The sequence below is a fragment of the Syngnathoides biaculeatus genome, chromosome 18 (genome assembly GCF_019802595.1).
Source record: "Syngnathoides biaculeatus isolate LvHL_M chromosome 18, ASM1980259v1, whole genome shotgun sequence".
Taxonomy (NCBI): Eukaryota; Metazoa; Chordata; class Actinopteri; order Syngnathiformes; family Syngnathidae; genus Syngnathoides; species Syngnathoides biaculeatus.
In genome coordinates, this window is record NC_084657.1 from 13,986,781 (window position 1) to 14,009,668 (window position 22,888).

Below are 22,888 nucleotides of genomic sequence, written 5' to 3' on the forward strand. Positions count from 1 at the left end.
TGCCTCACGCACATTTTTCGCCCACGCCGAGCCTCATTTGACGGATTCAGATGGAGCGCGTTTGATTTGTGGAAGTTGGAAAACGGACGCCGTCGACTTGTTTGCGCCCTGGATGCTCGCCCACTGGATGGGGCTGCGTTGGGTGGGGGTTGCCAAATTGGATTAGAGAGGCGCTCCATGTCCGTCTTGTCGAGTTGGCAGGTGAGGTCATACTTTTTGACACATTATTACAAATTCTGTCAAGGTGCATTCCTGAGTACCCTCTAAACAACAACTTCAAAATTTGCATATCTTAACCTGTATGTTATTCATTCAAGCATTTATTTGCAATTATTAACAACAGCCCAGGGAAAATAAAATACCCTATCTGGGTAAACTGGGAATATTATACCTACTATTATGTCTTATATGTATAATAATAATAAAGTTGTACTGGTATATCATCATTGAAACATTCACATTTTTTATATAATATAACTAGTGAATATTTCATGATTGAAATAAAGTAAATAATGGTAAAATGGAATGGGGAAAAATGTCTAGTGTAGTTTAAATATCAATGTCAACATCTATAAACATATATACATATACAGTGGGGAAAATAGATTTTGCAAGATTTTTCATCGTAGGGACTTCAACTATGAGAGACACAATTGGCAAATCCAGAGACTCACACAGTGGGATTTTTAAATCATGAATTTGGATTTTCTTCTATGAAAAAGGTTTTTGACAATATGGAAACTAGATCTTAGTACAGAAATGTTTGTTTTACTGTATTTTCTGCACTATAAGGCGTGACGCATTATAAGGCGCACTTTAGATGAATGGCCTATTTTAAAACTTTTTTCGTATATAAGGCGGGCCACATTATAAGGAGCATAGAATAGATGCTGCATTAGCTGGGGTTACGTTATGCATCCATTACATGGAGCTGCACTAAAGGCTCAATATTGATCCATATATAAGGCACACCGGATTATAAGTCGGCTTTTGGGAAAATTAAAAGTCTTTTAGGTGCGCCTTATAGTGCAGAAAATGTGTTACTTAGGTCAAATGTTTTCTGGGCTTCTTGACCAGGTGGATATCCCTTGGAACGGGGATTTAGGTCGGCTCCTTGATACAAATATTCTGCACATCTTTCAGGTGTTCGGTACTGTCGCTGGGCAGTAGGGTTGGGCTTTGGACCTCTCCTGGACCATGAGATGCTTCGGAGTTGCTAATCACTTGTCCAGTTTGTGTGTTTCGGGCCTTTGTCTTGGAAGACTACATAGCCGAGGTGATCAGAGAGACAGGCAGTAGAGAACTTGGTGTGTTGTCTGCTAGGAAAGAGGAGAAGGGGACCTGGTGGTGGAACCCCAAAATACAGGAAGTCATACAAGGAAAGAGATTAGTAAAGAAGAAGTGGGACAGTGAGAGGACAGAGGAGAGGAGAAAGGAATACATTGAAATGCGACATAGGGAAAAGGTAGAGGTGGCGAAGGCTAGACAAGAGTACGGATTAGAGACGGTGGCAATGAAGAAACAACAGGAAGGTGAACTGGAGGTGGCAGAAATGAAGATGTTGAGGTTCTCGGTCGGAGTGAGCAGGTAGGATAGGATTAGAAATGAGCTCTTTAGTGGGACAGCCAAACTTGGATGTTTTGGAGACAAGGTTCGAGAGAGCAGAGTTCGATGGTTTGGACATGTCCAGAGGTGAGAGAGTGAGTATATTGGTAGAAGGGTGCTGAGGATGGACCTGCCAGCCAAAAGAGCGAAAGGAAGACCAAAAAAAAAAAAAAAGGTTGATGGATGTTGTGAGGGAGGACATGAGGTCACTTGGTGTTAAGAGAGGACGATGCACGAGGTAGGCTGAGATGGAAAAAGATGACACGCTGTGGCGACTCCTAACGGGACAAGCCGAAAGGAAAAGAAGAAAAAGTTGTGGAGGAACACCCAGTCAAGACCCATCTTAGCACTCTAAAGCAATACATTTCCCCTTCCATGCGTCACAATTGGGATTTTTGTGATCGTACTCTTTACCATTTAAGCATGTACCTAATTTATCATTTAAGCGCCTGGAGTAGAGTTGATCCCAAAAACATTTTTTTTTGTTCTCATCTGACCACATTGCCCTTTCCCATGCCTCCTGTGGATCATCTAGCACACTTCAGATGGGTCTGGACCTCTACTGGCTGGAGGAGCGGAACTTCAAACGCACTGAAGGATTTTAATCCATGATTGGGTGGTGTGTGCATAATATCCATCCGTTTTCTGTTTTCTGAGCGGCTCATCCTCATGACGGTCGTGGGACTGCTGGAGCCTATCCCAGGTGTCATCATCACGCAAGAGGCGGGGAACACCCTGAACTGGTTCCTAGCCAATCGCAGGGCGCGTGGAGACAGACAACAGTCACACCTACGGGAAATTTAGAGTCCCCAATCAATCCAGGGAGAAAAACCCACTCAAACTCCACACAGGCGGTGCTGGGATTTGAACCCTGCCCCTCAAAATTGTGAGGCCAACACTCTACAGCTCCTCCACAGTGCCCCCGAGAGAGAGAGTCTTCAAAGCACAATGCTCACATTTTCAATGCTAAAAGGTGACCATCAAATCCGACTTTTACTGATGGGATATGGAGTTTGCCAAGCTGCTGCCACTCTGCTATGACCTTGGCAAGCAAAACTCATCTCTCTAAGCCATTAGCGCCCCCCCAGCCCTCTCAATGGTAACGCGGTCTCCCTTTTGGCGGTCCCGTCAGAGCAGTAGGGAACAAGCCTGTAATCCATCGCTGCCTCCTCGCATGGGGACCGTAAGGCTAATGTGATCCTGACACATTGTCCTGGTACACATAATGGCTTCTTTTCAGGGGCACCCCGGGGGAGACCTGGGAGACTGCTCTTGAACAAGTCATCGTGAAATGTACTTCTGGAGCCACAACATGGTTGTGATCATACAGACTCTGACTTGTGGTAACTCCGCAATTCAGAGTTTCAGAAGACTCTGAGATGCGGTTGCTCTACACTGTTGCTTGTGACACTTTAGAGTTCAAGTGGACTTCGACATTTGGTCGTGCCACAAAGTTGCGTGACTTGATTGCATAGTTTTGTCGATACTGACGTGGCTCCACAAAGTTGAGTGTTATGATTAAGCGTTCCAGTAGATGCGGATCTAATTGCTCCATAATCTTGTGTGTGATTATTAGATTCCAGTAGACTGACATGTGGCCATTGTGCAATATTGTGTTCCAGTAGACGCTGACAGCTGATTTCAATCTTTTTTTTTTTTTTTTGTCTTAAAGGTTACTTTTCACTTGACATCAATTACCACAAACACTCCATAATGTTAGTGATTTTATTATGGTAGTAAATAAACACCAAAGAGCACAAATTTAAATGTTAAGGTTTAAAAGAAATTTCTCTGAAGTTGAATTAGTTTTTAATATTAAATGATGAGCCGTGTCAATGGTCCCCCAGGCTACTTATCCCACTCGTGTTTTGCTGGTTCTGGACTGCGTCTTCACATACTGGTTTTTGTTTAGAATGTTGAGGCCAGTCTGTCAGGTCCTTCTGCTCTGCATGGTCACCGTATCTGCTCGCACGAGAGGTATTTGAACATTAGGCACCTTGACATCTTCAAATGGAACCCATCCATTTCTTACCATATTTTTTTTTCCCCATTTTAGTCCGTACCCGTGATGTCCTGTATCCATTTGGACCTGTCCACATGGATCTGGAGACCCCCAAGATGGACGACGGGAGCTCCCCTGAGATTCCTCTGCTTGTGCCCTTCGTTTTCTTCAGTACTCCTTACCGCACTATTTATGTAAGAAGTGACCATCAACAGTTTCCCTCAGGAGCATTTTGCCATTCTTAACTGAGCGCAAAATCACGTTTTTATTTGGTCTATGCGATCATCATCATGTCGAATTGTCTTCCCAGGTCAACAATAACGGCGTGATATCCTTTAACGAGCATGTGAGCCAATTCACGCCAGAAGCGTTCCCCCTGAGTGACAGCCGGTCCTTCATTGCCCCCCTCTGGGCGGACGTGCACAACGGGATCCGCGGAGACGTCTACTACAGGGAGACCACCCGGCCGCAAATACTGGAGAGGGCGACGCATGACGTCCGCCGACACTTCAAGAACGTCCCAAACTTCACGGCAACCTGGGCATTTGTCACCACGTGGCACCAGGTCACCTTCTACGGCGGGAGTCAGACAACCCCGGTAAAGGCCAAAAACCTATACTGTAGAATTGTTTGTTGTTACAGTTTCTTAAACTTTACCCTAGATGTGAGAACTTTTGTAGGACCATTGAATGTTTGGAACTGTCTAAAATTAATTCTGTGGTGAGCTATCAGGGCTGCAAAAAAATATTCTACTGGAGTGGGATTACATTAGGTCCAGGTCCAGAAACCTCTAACAACTGATCTGAACGTTCCTAGAACTTTAGTGTGGAAATTAGGTAGTAAGTCAAATTAGGAACTTTTGGATAAGTGGGACTAAAGGCTGAATTTAGTTGTTGGGGTCATTTATCTGGGCCTTAAAAAAAGAACCTAGTGGGAGGATAGTTCTTCCAAAAGGTCCAGTCCATCTTTGGCGCTGCCGGCGCTGACTGATTGGATGACTACTAGTCACAGTTTTAAACAAAAAGTTGCTCATACTTGAATGAAAAGGCATCCATGAGGTCCAATTGCAGAACTTTTACTCAAACTGGAAATCTTTACAGCATTGATATCTAAACGTAGTTCATTTTTCAGGCTTCAAAAAATGCTTACTGGAGTGTGGAACTCTCGAACTATCTAAAGAACCTTGAGTTCAAGATTTGTCTTTGATAACTCTACACATGCCCATAAAGTATAATTTCAGACACGGATACCAGTTAGTCATAGTTGATGCACAGTGTTTGATCTGTTTCTCTCTTTTGTAAAACTGTTTCAATCCTCTTGTTTGATTAAAAGGTGAACACATTCCAAACTGTGCTAATCTCAGATGGTGCAGTGTCCTTCGCTCTGTTCAACTATGACGAAATCACCTGGAGCACAGGCACGGCCAGCGGTGGAGATCCTCTAACCGGACTGGGTGGCACTACAGCTCAGGTACACTTAATTCAGTTTAACACAGTACAGTGGGTGCCTAGTATATGACGGTCCGGACATCTGAGGTTTCAAGGTTAGATCTCTATAACAACAACAGAAATCTGTGACAAACTGAGGACCCTTGCACACAAATATAGACTGAAGTCCGCCTCACACGCTTCCCTTCTTTCCAGTCAGGTTTTAACGGTGGGGAAATCGGACACTTCTTGAACCTGCCAGGATCGCGGTCCAACGATGTGGTGAACATTGAGCAGACCACCAACGTGAACATTCCAGGACGCTGGTTTTTTCGCGTTGACCTGGAACTGATCGACCCCGCCAATGGCTGCAGCTACAATGGCAAGTTGAGCCTACTTTTCTGGCCTAAACCCTGCAAAAGCCCTGACGTACATTTCCAAACTAAATTTTAATATTTCTTCAATGGAATTATGTTAATGTATCCTCTTCGATAGCTGATGAAACATAAACCAAGTTAGCAATTTCTTTAACCTGTCGAATGTCATATCTTAAAAGCAATCACCCGACTGTCCTTCTTTCTCGTAATTACACCCAATCCAATTCAAGTAGAAGTAAGTGCTGCCTTGCATGTTGCGGCACGACATGGTCGACACGACACTACAAACGTACAAACCTAATTTCGTACACTGTAAAACTCATAAAAAAACAATGTGTTAAAAAAACATGAACCGTGATATAGAACACTCTTGCTCTTTTTGTAGTGTGGTTTCCATAATTCTCAAGTGATAGTAGTGATGTTAAGTGGTGGATTAAGTTGGATCAATCCCAATTATAGGTCCAGGTTCCAAATGCACCGTTCCTCACTGTCATGTGAACACATCGAGGGACTTTTCTCTAATGTCTTTTTACAAGTCTTTACTCTAAAACTTCTCTAGGTCATTTTTATAGACGGGGTGAGGTCTTCTGGCTTTCGGACCGCTGCTTACAACGATGCCGCTGTCTTGACGTCGACAATGAGGTGCTCTGCGAAGACACACCGTGCGGCCAGCTGGAGGCCTGCGAGCAACAGGACGGGGCCTTTTTTTGCCAGCCCACCCGCACCAGTATCTGCGTGGTGTTCGGTGACCCCCACTACCACACATTCGACGGTCTCCTCTACCACTTTCAAGGAACTTGTTCCTACCTCCTGGCTCGGCCATGCTGGAAAGCGGCGCGGCTGCCTTTCTTCAGCGTAGAGGCCAAAAACGAAGACCGCGGGGTATCCGCTGTCTCCTGGCTGAGAGATGTAACCGTAGAGGTCTACAGTCACCGAGTCACATTGCTCAAAGGAAGTTTGGGAAGCGTTCAGGTGAGCAACTGAGGATACGGTCTCGTTCTCTCTGAAATCCTACTCTGATGTCTGAATAAATCACGTTGCTGTCGATTCAACTATTTTAGTTACCCTTAGATCCATCACTGTCAAAAGTCTAAGGTCGGACCCTGCTGCAATGGGTTTTCACACTCATGTTCGAAAAACTCTGACTCAACAACCAGGCAGAAGTCCAGTTGCTTTTACTTTTGAGTGGAACCACGACATGGTTGACGAAGAATCTATTCATCTTATTTCTCTCAGAAGATAACTACAACCAGACTTACTCTTGAATTTAAAAATCAAGAAGTTGGTTTTCAACTTTTGATAACCATGGCATGAATAGCGGGGAATCTGATCTTCCTCTTTATGCTTGGTGTCAACAATCAAGATAGTCTAGTTGCCTTTTAACTTTTGAGGATGACCAAGACATGGGTGATAAGGACACACTTCTCAAATTTTTCTCCAACGATTAATTGATAGCAACTGGACCTCTTCACAGAGTCAACAACCCAGAAGGAGTCCAGTTGCCCTCCAAACTTTGACAAAGACAATGACATGGATGACTGATGATGCGATTTTTCTCAAATCTGTGATCTAGAATTTACTGATCCGATGGTCTCTCTAGGTCGATGGCTTCATGAAGACTCTACCGGTCCAGCTTCAGCTCGGCGCTGTCAAAGTCTACCAGTCCGGAGTGGCCGTTGCTTTGGAAACAGATTTTGGACTCCTGGTGACGTACGATGGCCAACACTATGCCTCCATCTCCCTGCCGAGCTCTTACTTCAACAACACGTGTGGCCTGTGCGGGAACTACAACGACGACCCCGCAGATGATCCTCTCCTCCCTGACGGCACCCTGGCGGAAAGTGCGGCTGAACTGGGCGGGGGCTGGCGAGCAGAGGGCGCCGACTGGCATTGTACAGATGGTTGCGTAGAAAACTGCAGCGTGTGCGATGTGCTCACGGAAGCGTTCTTGTTTGGTCCAGACTATTGCGGACTCCTAAACAAAACTGACGGGCCTTTCAGGGACTGCAGAGGCGTGGTGGATCCCACTGCTTTCGTGTTTAGTTGTGTCTATGATATGTGTAGCAACAAGGACAATATCACCACACTCTGCCAAGCCATCCAGGCCTACGCTCTGGCCTGTCAGGCACTTGGTGCCACAATCCATCCCTGGAGGTCTCGGACCTTCTGTGGTAAGTTTTAAACGACAACACCCCCAAATTAATGGAGACATTCCCCTGTATTTACCCCCTTCCACATTCCACACTGAACTAAATTTTTCCATTCTGTGACATGACAATGACCCGATTTCTCCTCTTTTTGCTGGATCTCAGCCCTGACGTGTCCACCGTTCAGCCACTACCAAGTGTGCACCAGCGCCTGTCCGGCCTCCTGCTCGGATATCAATGCTCCCTTGTACTGCGCCCACCCTTGCACCGAGGGCTGTCAGTGCGACCGAGACTACGTCCTCAGCGGCGACCGTTGTGTACAGCAGGATGACTGTGGCTGTGAGCACAACGGTCTCTATTACCCTCTCAATGAGACTTTTTGGGCAGGCCCCAGCGGCGAAGAAGGGGAATGTAGCCGTCGATGCACCTGCGTGGCCGCGGGTGAAATCTCTTGCTCCAATGAGTCTTGCGGGGAAGGCGAGGTGTGCACGGCAGAGGTGGGCACGCTAGGTTGCTACCCTCGCCGGGAGGGACTGTGTTCAATCGCTCAGAACGCTGTGACGTCATCCTTTGACGGCACCTTCCTGCTGTTCCCAGATGACAGCTCCTACTACCTACTGAGGCTGTGTGGCGCTCTGCCAGCTAATGGCTCAATGGTGGAGGTGAAGATAGGCAGACGGCTGGTGAACAAAGGCCCTGCTTGGAAAAGACCTATGGTAGTTACGGTTGCTAGCCTGGAGGTTCAGGTGGGAGGGCTGGATTTGGAAATGGTAAAGGTGAGCAGAGTGTTTCCCCAAATATTCTCAAATTCGCAAATTCCCCTTATTTGGAGATTTTTTTTTTTTTTTGGGGGAGGGGACTTCTGCACCATTGCACCAAACGGGATGAATAATGTATGACGAAAACATTGTTTTGGTGCCAGCATGTGGAAAATATGTTGAATTGAGTAGAGAAGCTTGATTTTGTCGTATCTAGATGGCAAGAAGTTCTGGTGAAGTTAGTTGGAAGTCCTTCGTTTTGATAAAAGCAGTTCTTTGTCACCATCTTTTTGCATCCTTGTGCTAAGGAACAATGTTGCGGGGAGCATAGGAGCTTCGTTCGCATTTGCAGTTTGTGTTTCAATAAATTTAAGAGTGTTTAAAGTTTGTATTAAAGCATGTGGGAGGTGTAAAACTATAACACTATACGCAGTAAACAGTACGGTGAATTGTCAGTGGACGGCCATTTGCTATCAAAATTTATTTTCTTCACGTTTGTGCAGAGAATCCTGTCCTTCGCTATATAGTCGTGAAATCACTTAATGACATTTTTTTGTACTCTTTCAATAATGCTCCAAGATTCCACAAGATGGTGGGGAAAAAAAACTGAGAGTGTTGATTGTTTTTAAGGGAGTATGTCAAAGTGATGCGAGGCTCTATAGCTCGCGCTGGTTTGGTAAGTTCGTATCCCAGTGGGGCCTTCACTCCCCTCGAGGGGTTGCGTCAGGAAGGGCATCCGGCGTAAAAACTGCGATCCCTAACGGGACAAGCCGAAAGGAACTTACACTCTATGTTGAAGTGATGCATCTGAACTGAGAGACAAACATCTTTGTATGGTGGGTAGGAGCCAAGTTTAGCCTGGGTTGATCGCGGAGGTTACGGAAAGTCTTTGCTGTGGACTGACATTAAATGATCTTATATTTCTAAGCGTTCTGGTGCAAGATGACTTTGAAATGCTATTAAAATGTTTTGGAATCATTGTTTGTCGGATTGTTACAATTTAAGGGTCAGTCAGGTTTTCAAATGTCGGGCTTGTTGCTTATGCTTGATAAAAAAAATGTCACTGTACTCCTAAACCCCGTTTTATGATGCAATATGGCTTACTTGAGGAGTATACTGTACATTTTAGTTATGTTTAATTTGAAATTGGTTCATGAGGAAAATGTTCTTCCCCTGACCAAAACATTTGGGGAGCTCTTGGTCTTAAATGTTTATTTCTTTCTCTGATGATCTGTTTTTTCACCTAGGTCAACGGCAAACTGACCGCCCTCCCATACGTCCATCCGACACAGACCATAAAGGTCTACAGAGCACCGGGTAATGGCACGGTTGTGGAATCTCGTGGTCAACTTCGGGTTCACTACACACAACAGGGCTCCATCACCATCTCCCTCTCCACTGCATTCTACAACGTCACCTGTGGCCTGTGCGGCGTCTTCAACGGTGACCCCGCGGACGACTTCCGCCTCCCCAACGGACGCCTCGCGGAGTCCGCCTCGCAGTTCTCGGAGGGATGGCGTTCCATTGCCGACGACATCCCCTGCAATGGCGATTGCGAAGACTTGTATCGCATGTGCACGGACTTACGCCACTATCAGAGTCCGAGGATGTGCGGCAACATCAACGACCCCGGGAACAGCTCCTTCCTGGCGTGCCACGGGGCGGTCAACCCCTCGCCGTTTTTCCGAAACTGCTTGTACAACATGTGCGTGAAGGAGGGCGACCGCTCAGCCCTCTGTTCTTCACTGCAAGCTTACGCCGCTGCATGCCAGGATGCTCAGGTGGTTGTCACTTCCTGGAGGACAGCCACCAATTGCCGTAAGTAGAAGAGCTGGAGCAAAGCAAGGCTTGAACGTTCTGGTTATGCATCCTGTTTATGGGATAGTGACATATTATTTACAGTACATATCAGAGTGGTTAGCACATACTGTGTTTCAGTCTCGCAATCGAGATTTACTGCCTTTGCAACCGTTAAAGATAATGACCAATGTGGAGTCAAGACAGGTAGCGGCGCTTCAGTTGGCAAGCTATAACAAGACCTGTTGTTAGTTATTTTAGCTTTTTTAGTACTAAAAAATAATCTTGAAATACTTCCATAAGTTCCACAAACAACTGAAACTCAGCCATACTTCTCAGGGTGTATCACTTACTATTTTCCCATTAGCGAGAGCTATGCTAGCATCTTGGGTCATCTTCGGACAGTACAGAAAAAGCACCAAAATTACACCGAAGGCTGTGTAATTCTTGGCATTGTACTCTCACTGTCTGCAACTTTTCTAAAGAGAAGCCACGTGTTTTAGATTGTTTTCGACCACGTGACTACATCAAGGGCACCTGGCCGTGTTGGATGAGTTCACTCTACTCACGCGCTGTTCACTCTAAGACTTTTGCAAATAAACCAGAGTTACGCAAATGTTCGTACGACTGTGAAAAGTGACACGTGATGGCCAAAAAGACTTTGGAAAGTTATTAGTGCTCAATAGATGTTGTTTCAAGAAACCGTTACGACAAGAAGTGTGCTTTGATCGACAATATCGACCCATGTGCCTTGGAGAAACTCAAATGGAGCACACAAATGCGGGCGTCGGTAACCTATCCAGACATCGTCAACTTTCTCCTCTTCTCGACAAGCGCTTATACCGTGGACCAACTAAAGAATTACAAATGTTTGGAGGCCTACAAGCAATTCATCAATGGCTGGGTTCGTCATGCGGCGCTATACATTGTTAGCAACCTGTGTCTCCACACTGCTAAGGGTTAGTCTACCGCATGATTATAGTCAGCGTTGTGTTAAATTATGTTGCTTATACCAACCAAAGAGGTGTGGATTATTATTTTCGTTTTTGTTACCGAGAGGGAGCGAGAGAGGTTCGACCGGGACGAGCCCGCACCATTTTCTCCACTTCCACGGCGACATTTTTAACTCAACTCACGAAACAGCTAGCGGTGCGGTAACTCGTTTTTGCAAACTTATTATAATGAAACAGAAAATACAGATTTTTGGAGACAAGCATTGCATTCACAGCTGCTAGATCGGCTCTGCTAATACGAGACAGCCACGGTTGTCGCCGTTTGGTTGCTAGCTGCTCCGTTTTATCGCACTGGTTCTTGATCACGGCTGGCAGTCGAAAGAAAGACGGTTTACGACGCCCATTTGAGGAACCGATAACATAGCAGCGCGCCCCCATTCTTACGCCTTTCTGAAATGATTCCTGGCTAGTTACGTGTGTTTACGTGAATTCCCCAAACCAAGATGGCGCCCGCGTTCTAAATCGGAATCTGTGTGACGTCAGTGAATAAAAGACTCTTGTTTTGTGTTTTGGTACTCGGGAAGTATTAGTGAATTAAATGTTGATGGGAAACTAGCGTGGTAATAAATATTTACCGAGTGATAGCATACACGTACCCCCCTACTCTGACGCCGACTCTTCTGAGCCACAAATATGCTTGTAAACTGCCCCGGCATCCAGCTAAAATCGAGAAATGTGACGGACCCCCATCGCAATGGTGTCCGTCCCATTTGTCACATTCTCTCCTCTCGGATTCAGAAAAGCCCCACAGGCCCTTATGCCCCATCGTGGACACCATGGTAATGACAGACCATGAAAAAACTCATCCAAAATCCTATAATGTACTGTGTTTCCAGCAAATGGAATGCTGTGGCCAAGGCGAACTTATCCTTTGTAAATCATAATATGCCCAAAAAGCAGATGTGTGAACGCACCTCCCCCAGGAATAATTGGTCTCTCTCTTCCTATACTGTTCCAGCTCTTCCCTGTCCAGCCAACAGCCATTTTGACGAGTGTGCCAGCGCTTGCCCCCTGACGTGCTCTGGCCTGGACCAGCCCGACGGACCGTGCCCGCTACCGTGCGGCGAGGGCTGCCGCTGCCAGGACGGCTTCGCCCTGCGGGAAGGCGCGTGCGTGCCCCGCGGCGAATGCGGCTGCGCGGGGCCCGAAAGCAACCGCCGGCTTCCCTCAAACCACACTTTCTGGAAAGACCGGGACTGCCTGGAGCGCTGCTACTGCAACGGTTCAGACAACAGCGTATACTGCTTGGTGGTGCCGTGCCATCCTCAAGAGTACTGCCAGGAAGACGACGGCTTGTACTACTGCAGGCCTCGTACTGAGGCCCTGTGCGTGGTGGCCGGTTATGGCCATTACCTTCCGTTTGGCGGTGTTTCGTTTGAGCTGCAGAGCTCTTGTAGCCTGAGCTTGGCCACCACTAACTGTGGGAGCAGGGACGATGCAATCATAAGTGGAAGTTTGCCTGCGTTTAAATTATTGGCTCTTAATGAGGAGAGAGACACGGGCCAGGCGGTATGGGTGAGGGGCTTCATGCTGGAGGTCTTTGATTTTGAGATTGAGGTGTCCCGAAGCTACAAGAACACCGCCATGGTGAGCCAATCATGAACGATATTGTTAAAATGAGTGAAGCTTGAACCCCCGGTTATTATTTTGAAATGTAAAACTTTTTATTTTTAATTACTTACATACTGTACCACGCAGGTGTCAAACTCAAGGCACGGGGGGCAGATCTGGCCCGTCGCATGATTTCATGTGGCCCGTGAAGGCAAATCATGTGTATCAACTTCCATGATTTTTTTTTTCAAATCTGTACCAAAATTTTAAATGGTCACATCATAAATGATAACATTGAGCTATTACAAGCATTTTTGTAATAGTTGGAAAAACACATTACCCTTGATTTCTGATTCCAAAATTAGTTCGGAAATTTCTTGTGTAAATATGATGAGGCGGTTAAAGATTTTTATCGTTTCACAGCCATAACTGCCCTTTGAGGGAACCCGCAAGTACAATGTGCCCCGCGACAAAAATGAGTTCGACACCCCTGCTGTACGCTTGGAACTATTTTTTACTTGTTGTTGTCTAAAAAGAAAACATCCAGACTTTTAATCTCAAGGAAACACTTTTCCGCACAGAGTATGGCAGGAGGCAGAGGTTTATGATATGTATCTAATAGTTCAAGTGTCCAATTGTCCATGTTGACCAAATTTGTAAATACGATGTTTTCGCCCAACAGCGACCGCTTTTCTTTATTCATTCAGGTGAATAAGGAGCAGTTGAATTTCCCCGTGAAGCTTGGCTCCGGGAAGGTCACCATCTTCACTTTGGGCACTGTGCTAGTGCTGGAGACGGACTTCGGCCTCAAGGTGGTCTTCGACTGGAACACTCTGCTCCTACTGACTTTACCCCATCACCTTTACAACGCATCCTGCGGCCTCTGTGGGGACTTGCCCTCGGGCTCTGGCAGCCCCACCGCCGACCACTGGGCCACAGCCTGGGCCGAGAGGGATGCTTTCTGCTGGGTGGGCTGCAGCGATTCGTGCCCGAGGTGCGGCACGTGGGAGAAAAACCTCCCGGATGGTAGCGCGATCGTTTTGGCCGGTGAAAACGGCGACACGGACGACAAACCCGCGACCGGACTCCGTTTCCGTCTGCGAGACGGTCGCTACGTGTTTGAGGAATCTGAGGCAGCGAGGCTGTGCGGCCTGATGTTGGATCGCGAGGGTGCGTTTGGGGGCTGTCACAGTAAGGTGGCGCCAGCGTTCTTTTTCCAAAGCTGCCTGCAGGACGTTTGCTTGGATGGGGGAGCTCGGGAAACAGTTTGCGGCTGGCTGCAGGCCTACGCCATCGCCTGTCACGCGCAAGGCATGCCTGCCGCCGGCTGGAGGGGCGGCACGCCATGTGGTGAGTACAAATTAACAGTAATCCCACGCATTTTAGCATTTCACTATTCACAAATTCACATTTTTGCATTTTTTCCCCCTTTGAAACCCATCTCCAGCTACTCATTTACAAGATCAGCTGTTTGCAAGTTTTGTGCTCTTTCTGAAATGTCCTAAATTGCCACAAGATGCCACCAGAGCACTGCCTAAATAGGAATCGGTGTCAAGGAAGTATGTTAAACTACAACTTCACGGCTGAATCTTCAAATAGAGTGCAAAAATTGTTATAATCCTGCAGATATTGTGCAGCATATGCAAATGCAAGCAATCGTGATAACAGAATCTAGACCTGCCATTGGCTCACAGTCTCACAGTCGAGATTTACTGCCTTTGCAACCGTTAAAGATAATGACCAATCTGGACTCAAGACAGGTAGCGGCGCTTCAACTGTCGAGCTGTAACAAGATCTCTGTTTTTAGTTATTTTAGCTTTTCTAGTACTAAAAAATAATGTTGAACACTTCCTTAACTTTCACAAAACAATTGAAACTAAGCCATACTTCTCAAGGTGTATCACTTACTATTTTCACATTAGCAAGAGCTATGCTAGCATCTTGGGTTATCTTCGGAGAGTACAGAAAAAGCATCAAAATTACACCGAAAGGTGTGTAATTCTTGGCATTGTACTCACGCTGCCTGCAACTTTTCTAAAGAGAAGCCACGTGTTTAATAGACATCCGGGGCATCTGGCCTGACCTGAGTGTCGCATGATGGCTAAAAAGACTTTGGAACGTTATCGGTGTTCATTAAATGTCGTTTCAAGAAACCGTTACGACAAGAAGTGTGCTTTGATCGACAATATCGACCCATATGCCTTGGAGAAACACAAATGGAGTACACAAATGTGGGCGTCGGTAACCTATCCAGATATCGTCAACTATCTCCTCTTCTCGACAAGCGCTTATACCGTGGACCAACTACAGAATTAGAAAGGTCTGGAGGCCTACAAGCAATTCATCAATGGCTGTCATGCGGCGGTATCCATTGTAAGCAACCTGTGTCTCCACACTGCTAAGGGTTAGTCTACCGCGTGATTATAGTCAGCGTTGTGTTAAATTATGTTGATTATACTAACCAAAGAGGTGTAGATTATTATTTTCGTTTTTGTTAGCGAGAGGGAGCGAGAGAGGTCCGACACCTTTTCCTCCACTTCCGCGGCGTTCCAGGTTGCATCTGGAAGGGCAACTGTGCCAAACAAATATGAGCGTTTCGCTGTGGCGACCCCTAACGGGACGAGCCGAAAGAAACTTACTTACTTATATAGTTGCTCACTTAGGCGAAACAAGACCACCCCTAAGAATCTGTAAACTTTAGCGAGACAAGCGATAACTTGCTAGGAACTGTTTTAAATGATGAAAAGGTGCTAAATACGTCTCTTTCAACGGACTCATTTTGTGTACGTCCAACATTCTCAGTCCAGAGATGTCCGGCAAACAGCCACTACTCCAGATGCGTGCCGGCGTGCCCTCCCCAGTGCGTCTCTGCCAGCGGCCAGCGGGATTGCGCCCAGGACTGCGTGGAGGGCTGCCAGTGTGACCAGGGATACGTCCTCAATGGCAAGACCTGCATCCTGCCTCAGGACTGCGGCTGCTACGCTGACGGCAAGTACTACGAGGTCAGTGTGACGCCCACAAATGCGCAGACACTTGGGATGCGCGGTAGATAGCGTGAAATCTTGCAGGGATCGAAGTACGCTTGGTGTAGTGGAAAACTACGTTAAGTGTCTTATAATGGTCACAAAAAGAGAGAGACAAAGATAACGAGCATACAGCATTTGCACAATATTAAAAAAAATAATAATTCTGAACTTTCCAACTGCATTTGCTGACATTCAACGAGGTTAACGTGGAAACTACTGAGGCCTTGCTATGTTTACTTATTTCTACAACTACGTTTCAGTTATGGCTGTCACCATGGATTCATTTTAGAATCGAATATCGTATCGCTATCGTTGAGCAATCTCTGCAAAAAAAATATATATATATATATATATATATAATATATATATATATATATATACTCTTTTTTTCTCATTTATGAGGGCTGGAGTTCTATCCTTAAGATGTATTTCTTAGTATTGAGTGTACAGTATAAACCCTGTTCAGATTTTGAAGCAACAAGCATTATAGCCTTAATTTTAATTTTAATTTTTTTGTTTTAGCCCAAGCATCTGTTCTGGAACGGGGATTGCACCAAGCGCTGCCAGTGCATCGGCCGCAACCTGGTGCAGTGCGACCCGCGCCGCTGCAAGGCGGACGAGGAGTGCGCCCTGCGCCGCGGCGTACGCGGCTGCTTCTCGCGGCGCCCCCATCAGTGCGTGGCGTCGGGCGGCGGCGTGTTCAAGACCTTTGACGACGCCTCCCTGCGCCTGCCCGCCTCCTGCTCCTTCGTGCTGTCCACCAACTGCCACAAGCTGCCCGACCTCTCCTTCCAACTCATCGCCAACTTCGACAAGCGGAGCGCGCCGAACCTCACCACCATCTCCCACGTCTACCTCTACATCAACGAGGAGAACATCCTCATCTCGGGCAACACGGTGAAGGTGGGAAGTGGAGTGCCACTTTTCCTCAAGCGGCGCCGAGATTTACAACGGTCTCACCGATCGACGCAGGTGAACGGCACCCCGGTGTCGGTGCCATTCGTGACGGGCCTGATGACGCGCCTGTCCGCGTCCGAGGGTTTCGTCGACATCGACTCGCCGCAGGACATCCGGGTGCGCTACAACCGTTTCAACGCGGTGAGCGTCAGCATGGGCGCACGGCTGCAGGACAAGCTGTGCGGCCTGTGCGGGAACTTCAACGGCGACCCCGGCGACGACTACATCACCTCCACGGGCGGGGTGGCGGCCAGCGCTCTGGACCTCGCCCAGAGCTGGAAGACCAACGGGATCCAGCACAGGTGGGTGAGGAAGTCCACTTACAGTTTTAATGGTGGAAAATGTTCTGTATCACAACAACATGGCATTGGAACAAGGGTGTGTAGACTTTTTATATCCACTGTACCAACACCCTGGGAAAATTCACTCACAGACTTGGAAAAAGAAAACTGATAATATGAGAGGGTAAAACATGAGAAACAATGCAACATACTGTTGTCTTGGATCGCCGAACAGGTGCGACGAAACCCAGTACGTGACGCTGGCCCGGTCGTGCGACAACTCGGCCGTGCTGGCCTTGCAGCGCGAGGACGCGTGCCTGAAGCTGACCGATCCGAAGGGCTTCTTCCAGCCGTGTCACAACCTGCTGGACCCGCGGCCCTTCTACCGGTCCTGCTACCTGGACGGCTGCTACAACCAGCGCGGGGCGCAAGTCTGCGGCTCGCTGGCCGCCTACGCAGAGGCCTGCCGCTCCATGGGCGCCCTCACCACCGAGTGGATCGTCCAGGAGAACTGCTGTAAGAAGCCCCGCGCTTGTGCATGCGTTTGCTCGCCCGTGGCAGCTAACATTGCGCGTGGGGACCGTATCTTTAGCAGAATGGATCTCCGACCCCTGCGCAACAGAGACCTGCACCAACTTCACTTGCGAGCTCGAGAACGGAGGCGACTTGTGCGGGTGTCCCGAGTTGCCCGCCAGCCGCCACGGTGAGCGCTTGCGGCACGATGCAACAGTTTTTCTGTCATCTGGTGGGCCGCAAACGGTCCATCATTTATCAATTTTGCGTTGTGTCCGGTGTTTCCGTGTGCGCCAGGCGACGACGACGTGATCGAGGCAGAGGTGACGTGCAAGGCGGCCATGATGGAGGTGTCCATCTCCAAGTGCAAGCTCTTCCAGCTGGGTTTCCAGCGCGGCGACGTCCGTGTCAACGACCAGCGCTGTGGCGGCGTGGAGGGAGAGGAATACATCTCCTTTCACATCAACAACACCAAAGGACACTGCGGTTCCCTTGTACATGTCAGTCAACTGTCGTGATTATTCTAAATACATTACAGTGTTGAGGATTTGCTGCACTTTCTCACTTTGTTAGTCCTTCACTCAGTTAGCCAGATTGCGCTCAACACATCACTAATTTCCAAGTTGCATTAGTTTTATTTAAAAAGAAAAGATTGGCAGGTTAGTTGTTTGGTTAGTTTGTTTGCTAGCTCGTAAATGAATTATATACATAGTAGGCCAGTTAGTTCGTTAGATAGATAGATAGATAGATAGATAGATAGATAGATAGATAGATAGATAGATAGATAGATAGATAGATAGATAGATAGATAGATTAGATAGATAGATAGATAGATAGATAGATAGATAGATAGATAGATTAGATAGATAGATAGATAGATAGATAGATAGATAGATAGATAGATAGATAGATAGATAGATAGATAGATAGATAGACGGCTAGCTTTAGGAAAGCAAAGGTAACAAGTTACTGAGGTGTTAGTAGCTAGCTAGTAAATCAACCTAACAATTAAAGTTTGTACGATAGTTTGTCAGATTATGAGGCTAATTTGTTGGTTAGTTACCTTGCTGGCTTGTTTGGAGGCTTGTTTTGTTTGGCCGGTCAGTTACCGAGGGAGCTGAATTATGGAAAAATTATTTAGTGTCATTAATTTTACACATGGACAACCAGGATAGTTAGTAGTAGTTGTTTGTTATGGTGACAAGCCAAAAGTCACAACGATATTGACCGCTGTTAGCTTATTTGTCAGACACATATTTACTACGAATAAATTACCTTTATCGCAGTCCGAATTGACTTTGTCTACTTTGACAGTCAAACGGCACGCACATTATGTACAAAAACGCTGTGTGGATTGAGAGCGTCAACAACACGGGAAATGTCATCACTCGGGATAGAACCGTCAACGTGGAGTTCTCCTGCGCATACGAGTTGGACCTGAAGATCTCGCTGGAGACCGTCATCAAACCCATACTCAGGTTAGTCAGTAAGCTCATAGACCTCGTTTCCGCACCCCGATGATTCCGACCACTTTTTATTTCCTCCCCAGCGTGATCAACCTCACGCTGGCCACCCAGGCGGGCAACTTCATCACCAAGATGGCGCTGTACAAGAACGCCTCGTACCGCCAGCCGTACAGGGAAGGCGAAGTGGTCCTGAGCACGAGGGACGTGCTCTACGTGGGCGTCTTCGTGGAGGGCGCTGATGAAAATCAGCTCATCCTGGTGGTCAACGTGTGCTGGGCCACGCCGTCGCGCAACAGCAGCGACCGACTGCGCTACGTCATAATCGAGCGAGGGTAGGCCTTGAAGCGGGTAATAAATACATATGGAAGAAAGATATATAGAAATCAATTCATTTAGTGCATTATAATTATTATTCTGATGGCTAATATCCATTCATCCATCCATTTTCTTTGCCGCTTATCCTCACGAGGGTCACGGGGAGTGGTGGGGCCTATCCCAGCTGTCAACGGCCAGGCGGGAGGGTACATCCTGAACTGGTTGCCAGCCAATCGCAGGGCACATAGAGACAAACAGCTACACTCACAATCACACCTACGGGCAATTTAGAGTGTCCAATTAATGTTGCATGTTTTTGGGATGTGGGAGGAAACCGGAGTGCGCGGAGGAAAACCACGCAGGCACGGGGAGAACATGCAAACCCCAGACAAGCGGGGCCGGGATCGTACCAGGGTCCTCAGAACTATGAGGCCAACGCTTTAGCAGCTGACCCATCGTGCCGCCATGACTAATATATATTTTTATTAAAATCATACCACTTACTGGCCGGCACGCAGATTATGGGGCGGAGGGGGTAGCACACCAACGATTGATGGAGGAAATATAAAGATCCTCTTCTGCATACAGTGACATCTCCATGCAAGACTATTCTGCTGTATTTAAAGGGAATGAGAGAATCTGCTTTGATTGGACAGGACCATAGTTGCAGACATCCCCCTTTTAAATGCGCCGACGTACACTAGTTACTTTTTTGGACCTTTCAGCCTAATTCTGTGACAGAGAGTACATGTCATATGCAATTGCAAATGATAAAAAAACAAATGTTATGAGAACAAAGCAATAGTATTGACACGGGGAAAATGGGATCATTTTATATAAATAGAAATTATTACATGCTACTTTGACATTGGAGAACAATATTTGATGCTTGGGTATCTAACACCGTACCGTAAGAGAAAAATGACGTACTTCTGTTTTGAACCTTTTGCTTCTCCTCCTCAGCTGTCCCAACGTCAACGATCACACAATCGGCATGGCGGAGAACGGCGTCTCGCTCACCTGCCGCTTCCACGTCACCGTCTTCAAGTTCATCGGCGACTACGACGAGGTGCACCTGCACTGCGACGTTTCGCTGTGCGACGCCGAGGGGCACGCCTGCAAAGTGGTGAGGAGGGCGGCCTTCCCCACGCGCCAAGAGCTCCGCCTGCGAGTTCCTCGATGCTAACGGAACATTTGTTGGGGATAGAATTGTCCGCCGAAGAGGAGGATGTCGTCCAAGGAGAAGGTGCTCAAAGATCACATACTCAGCGTTGGGCCCATTCAAAGACGAGGTACGATCACTTTATCGGCGTCTTTTCAGTCAAGGTTTTTCTTATCAACCGCGTCTCCTTGTTTGCGATTGTCGGGATTTATCTCAGCGATTGACTGGTGCGAGGAGGACAACGGCGGCTGCGAGCAGATGTGCACGAGCGCGGCGAGCGGTCCGGTCTGCAGCTGCGTCGCCGGGATGCTGCAAGCCGACGGGAGGAGCTGCCGCGGTAAGTCGGCTGCCGTGCCGCCTTGCCGCGAGGGCTTCGTTTGCTGCGTGTGACCGTGCTCGTAACTCCAATCATCCATCCGTCCGTCCGTTTTCCAAGACGCTTATCCTCACAAGGGTCGCGGGAGTGCAGGAGCCTATTCCAGCTAACTTCGTCCGAAACGATGACTGAATCCAAAAATGCTGAACTGTAGACATAATAATTGTGTGTCTATGTGTTGCTGCATCATTAGTGTTCAAATGTTAACGCAAAGATGGATAGATCCGTGCAGGGCGCCTAATTAAGCCAGGCCTACTTAGATACTGCTGTCATGCACCCCAAGCTACCGATCAAAATGGCGGACGCAGTGCAGCCGAAGCACGTTACGGGCGATTCATTAGAGCGAATTCCCGATAGCGTTTCCATTTCCTTTCTGCCCAAGGTATCAGAAACATAGACAAAGAGTGTACAGAAAGGCCTGAATGACTTTCAACAGGGATATATTCAAAATGTCATTGTTTCCCAAACGGTAACACCAGTTAAAGTTTCTGCAGCGTGTTAGCCTTACGGCCACGCGAAAGAATCAACCACCTCATAAACTAATGTTGGACATCGAATGCGATGAGATTTCTGATTGTTGTACGCTACATAAATATGTCGATTCGAGGCCGAGCTACGGCTGGAAGCTTTGAGTTTCGCCCGGCTCAGGTTGAGCTCTCTTCCTCTATTGGTGTTACACCGACTAATTGAAAAGCTTACCTTGGAACAGACGGCTTTGTGCTTATTTATCTTCGATATGTTCAGCTGGTCGTGAGGTTGACCACGAGCCGTAATCCGCTGTTTGCATTTATCTAAACTACGCTTTGGGGTGGGAAAGCGCGCCAGATATCCTCCCAGTAATCTTTCTGGATAGCGCTCGTCTCCATTACACGTTCCCCAGCCACCATATTCCCGAATCAGATACAAGCAGGACTATACACTCGCGATTCAGAGGCTTAAAGTGAGCACGCGCTCTCTTTGTTTGTTGGTAAAGGATCGCGGCTGTGGGCAGCATGGGCGGAGTTCAGAAAATGATGCTCACTGATTGGTCAAAAGGGAGCTGTCATTCATTCTCACAGATCCATCCATTGACACTAGTTTTTTTTTTTTAGCTCGCCTATGACGTTTTGGATAGGGTATTGGCAAGAAGCTCGTAGACGTTCATAAAATATGCGGTTTGGTCAAATAGACAACCAAACTAGATTTGGTTTATGTTCAAATGTCTTTTTGCCCGTAAGGCAAATTTATGCTTGGAACTGGAAACCAAAAAATTCAGCCCAACGACGGCACGTATCACGAAAAACTGACGGTTGGGAACTCTCAAGTCAAGGTGGAACTGTATAAATAAAAATGCATGAATGGCGAAAAAAACCCCAACTTTTTGTTTCATTTTCTTTTGCCGTCTTAGCGCTGAGCTCCAGCTGCACGCCCGCACCTGCGCACCTCCTGCTGAGCGCCGCCGTTTCTACGCGCCTGCTTCTTCTTCGCTGACTCGCAACTGCATCCAGAAAAGACCTGGACGTGCAAAAGACTGGCGGTTTGATTCATGACTTCACCTCATTCTGTCCTTGAGTGTTAGGCGGTCGATTGGGGATCAGCGTTGTGCGTTCCACTGTTTTTGCTTTTATCGTCAATAGGTGGCGCTGTAAGACGTGTGTTTTAGTGTACATATGTCCTCCAGGATATGCTGTACTTTAAAAGTTCTCATTTTCAGGGACTAGAATGAAGGAAAAATTATTTTTGGATACATTTGTACAATTACATCAACTAAAATACTCCAGCTTTTACGTGAATATATTTTTAAATATCACATATGCAAAAAAAAAAGGTAAATGAGCAAAAGTTAGGAGAAATGTAAAAAAAAATGTTCAGAGAATTAAGAGCATCAATAAATGTTTTTTTTATGAATAAATACGATGTCATTTTACAATAAAAAAAGAACCACATTTCACACAAATATGTTTGGAATTGAAGGGAAAAGTTGTAATTTTACAATTATAAAAGATTTGTTTTTCAAAATAGTGAGCAACAGTAAAGTTTTTTTTTTTTTTTTGTTTGCTACAAGTCATAAAATCACATTCATTTTCCAAGAATGAGTTAGTTTGAATTATAATTATTTTTATTACAAAATTTGTT

General features: G+C 46.8%; 1 protein-coding gene across 1 annotated transcript; it reads left to right on the forward strand.

The window, feature by feature from the left end:
• Window positions 1-151: 151 nt before the first annotated feature.
• On the forward strand, window positions 152-22,626 carry tecta (tectorin alpha). The gene is made up of 25 exons (XM_061803619.1): window positions 152-201; window positions 3,518-3,582; window positions 3,662-3,801; window positions 3,918-4,205; window positions 4,940-5,077; window positions 5,251-5,416; window positions 5,971-6,383; window positions 7,012-7,582; window positions 7,724-8,334; window positions 9,564-10,134; window positions 12,085-12,713; window positions 13,385-13,703; window positions 13,815-14,027; window positions 15,480-15,679; window positions 16,226-16,606; window positions 16,676-16,974; window positions 17,177-17,457; window positions 17,534-17,644; window positions 17,752-17,954; window positions 18,769-18,932; window positions 19,004-19,252; window positions 20,199-20,361; window positions 20,443-20,527; window positions 20,615-20,734; window positions 22,161-22,626. Exons 2-25 carry the CDS (start codon window positions 3,519-3,521, stop codon window positions 22,241-22,243), a joined length of 6,462 nt encoding a protein of 2,153 aa, XP_061659603.1. The 5' UTR covers window positions 152-201; window position 3,518; the 3' UTR covers window positions 22,244-22,626.
• The last annotated feature ends 262 nt before the right edge of the window (window positions 22,627-22,888 follow it).

What these genes read in the sequence shown, in the direction of transcription:
- tecta (XM_061803619.1), top strand. Translation starts at nt 3,519, where the DNA reads ATGTTGAGGCCAGTCTGTCAGGTCCTTCTGCTCTGCATGGTCACCGTA. An exon ending in TGGATTTGGAAATGGTAAAG is followed by an intron (nt 8,335 to 9,563) that starts GTGAGCAGAGTG and finishes TTTTTCACCTAG; the next exon opens with GTCAACGGCAAACTGACCGC. An exon ending in TCTCGGGCAACACGGTGAAG is followed by an intron (nt 16,607 to 16,675) that starts GTGGGAAGTGGA and finishes CGATCGACGCAG; the next exon opens with GTGAACGGCACCCCGGTGTC.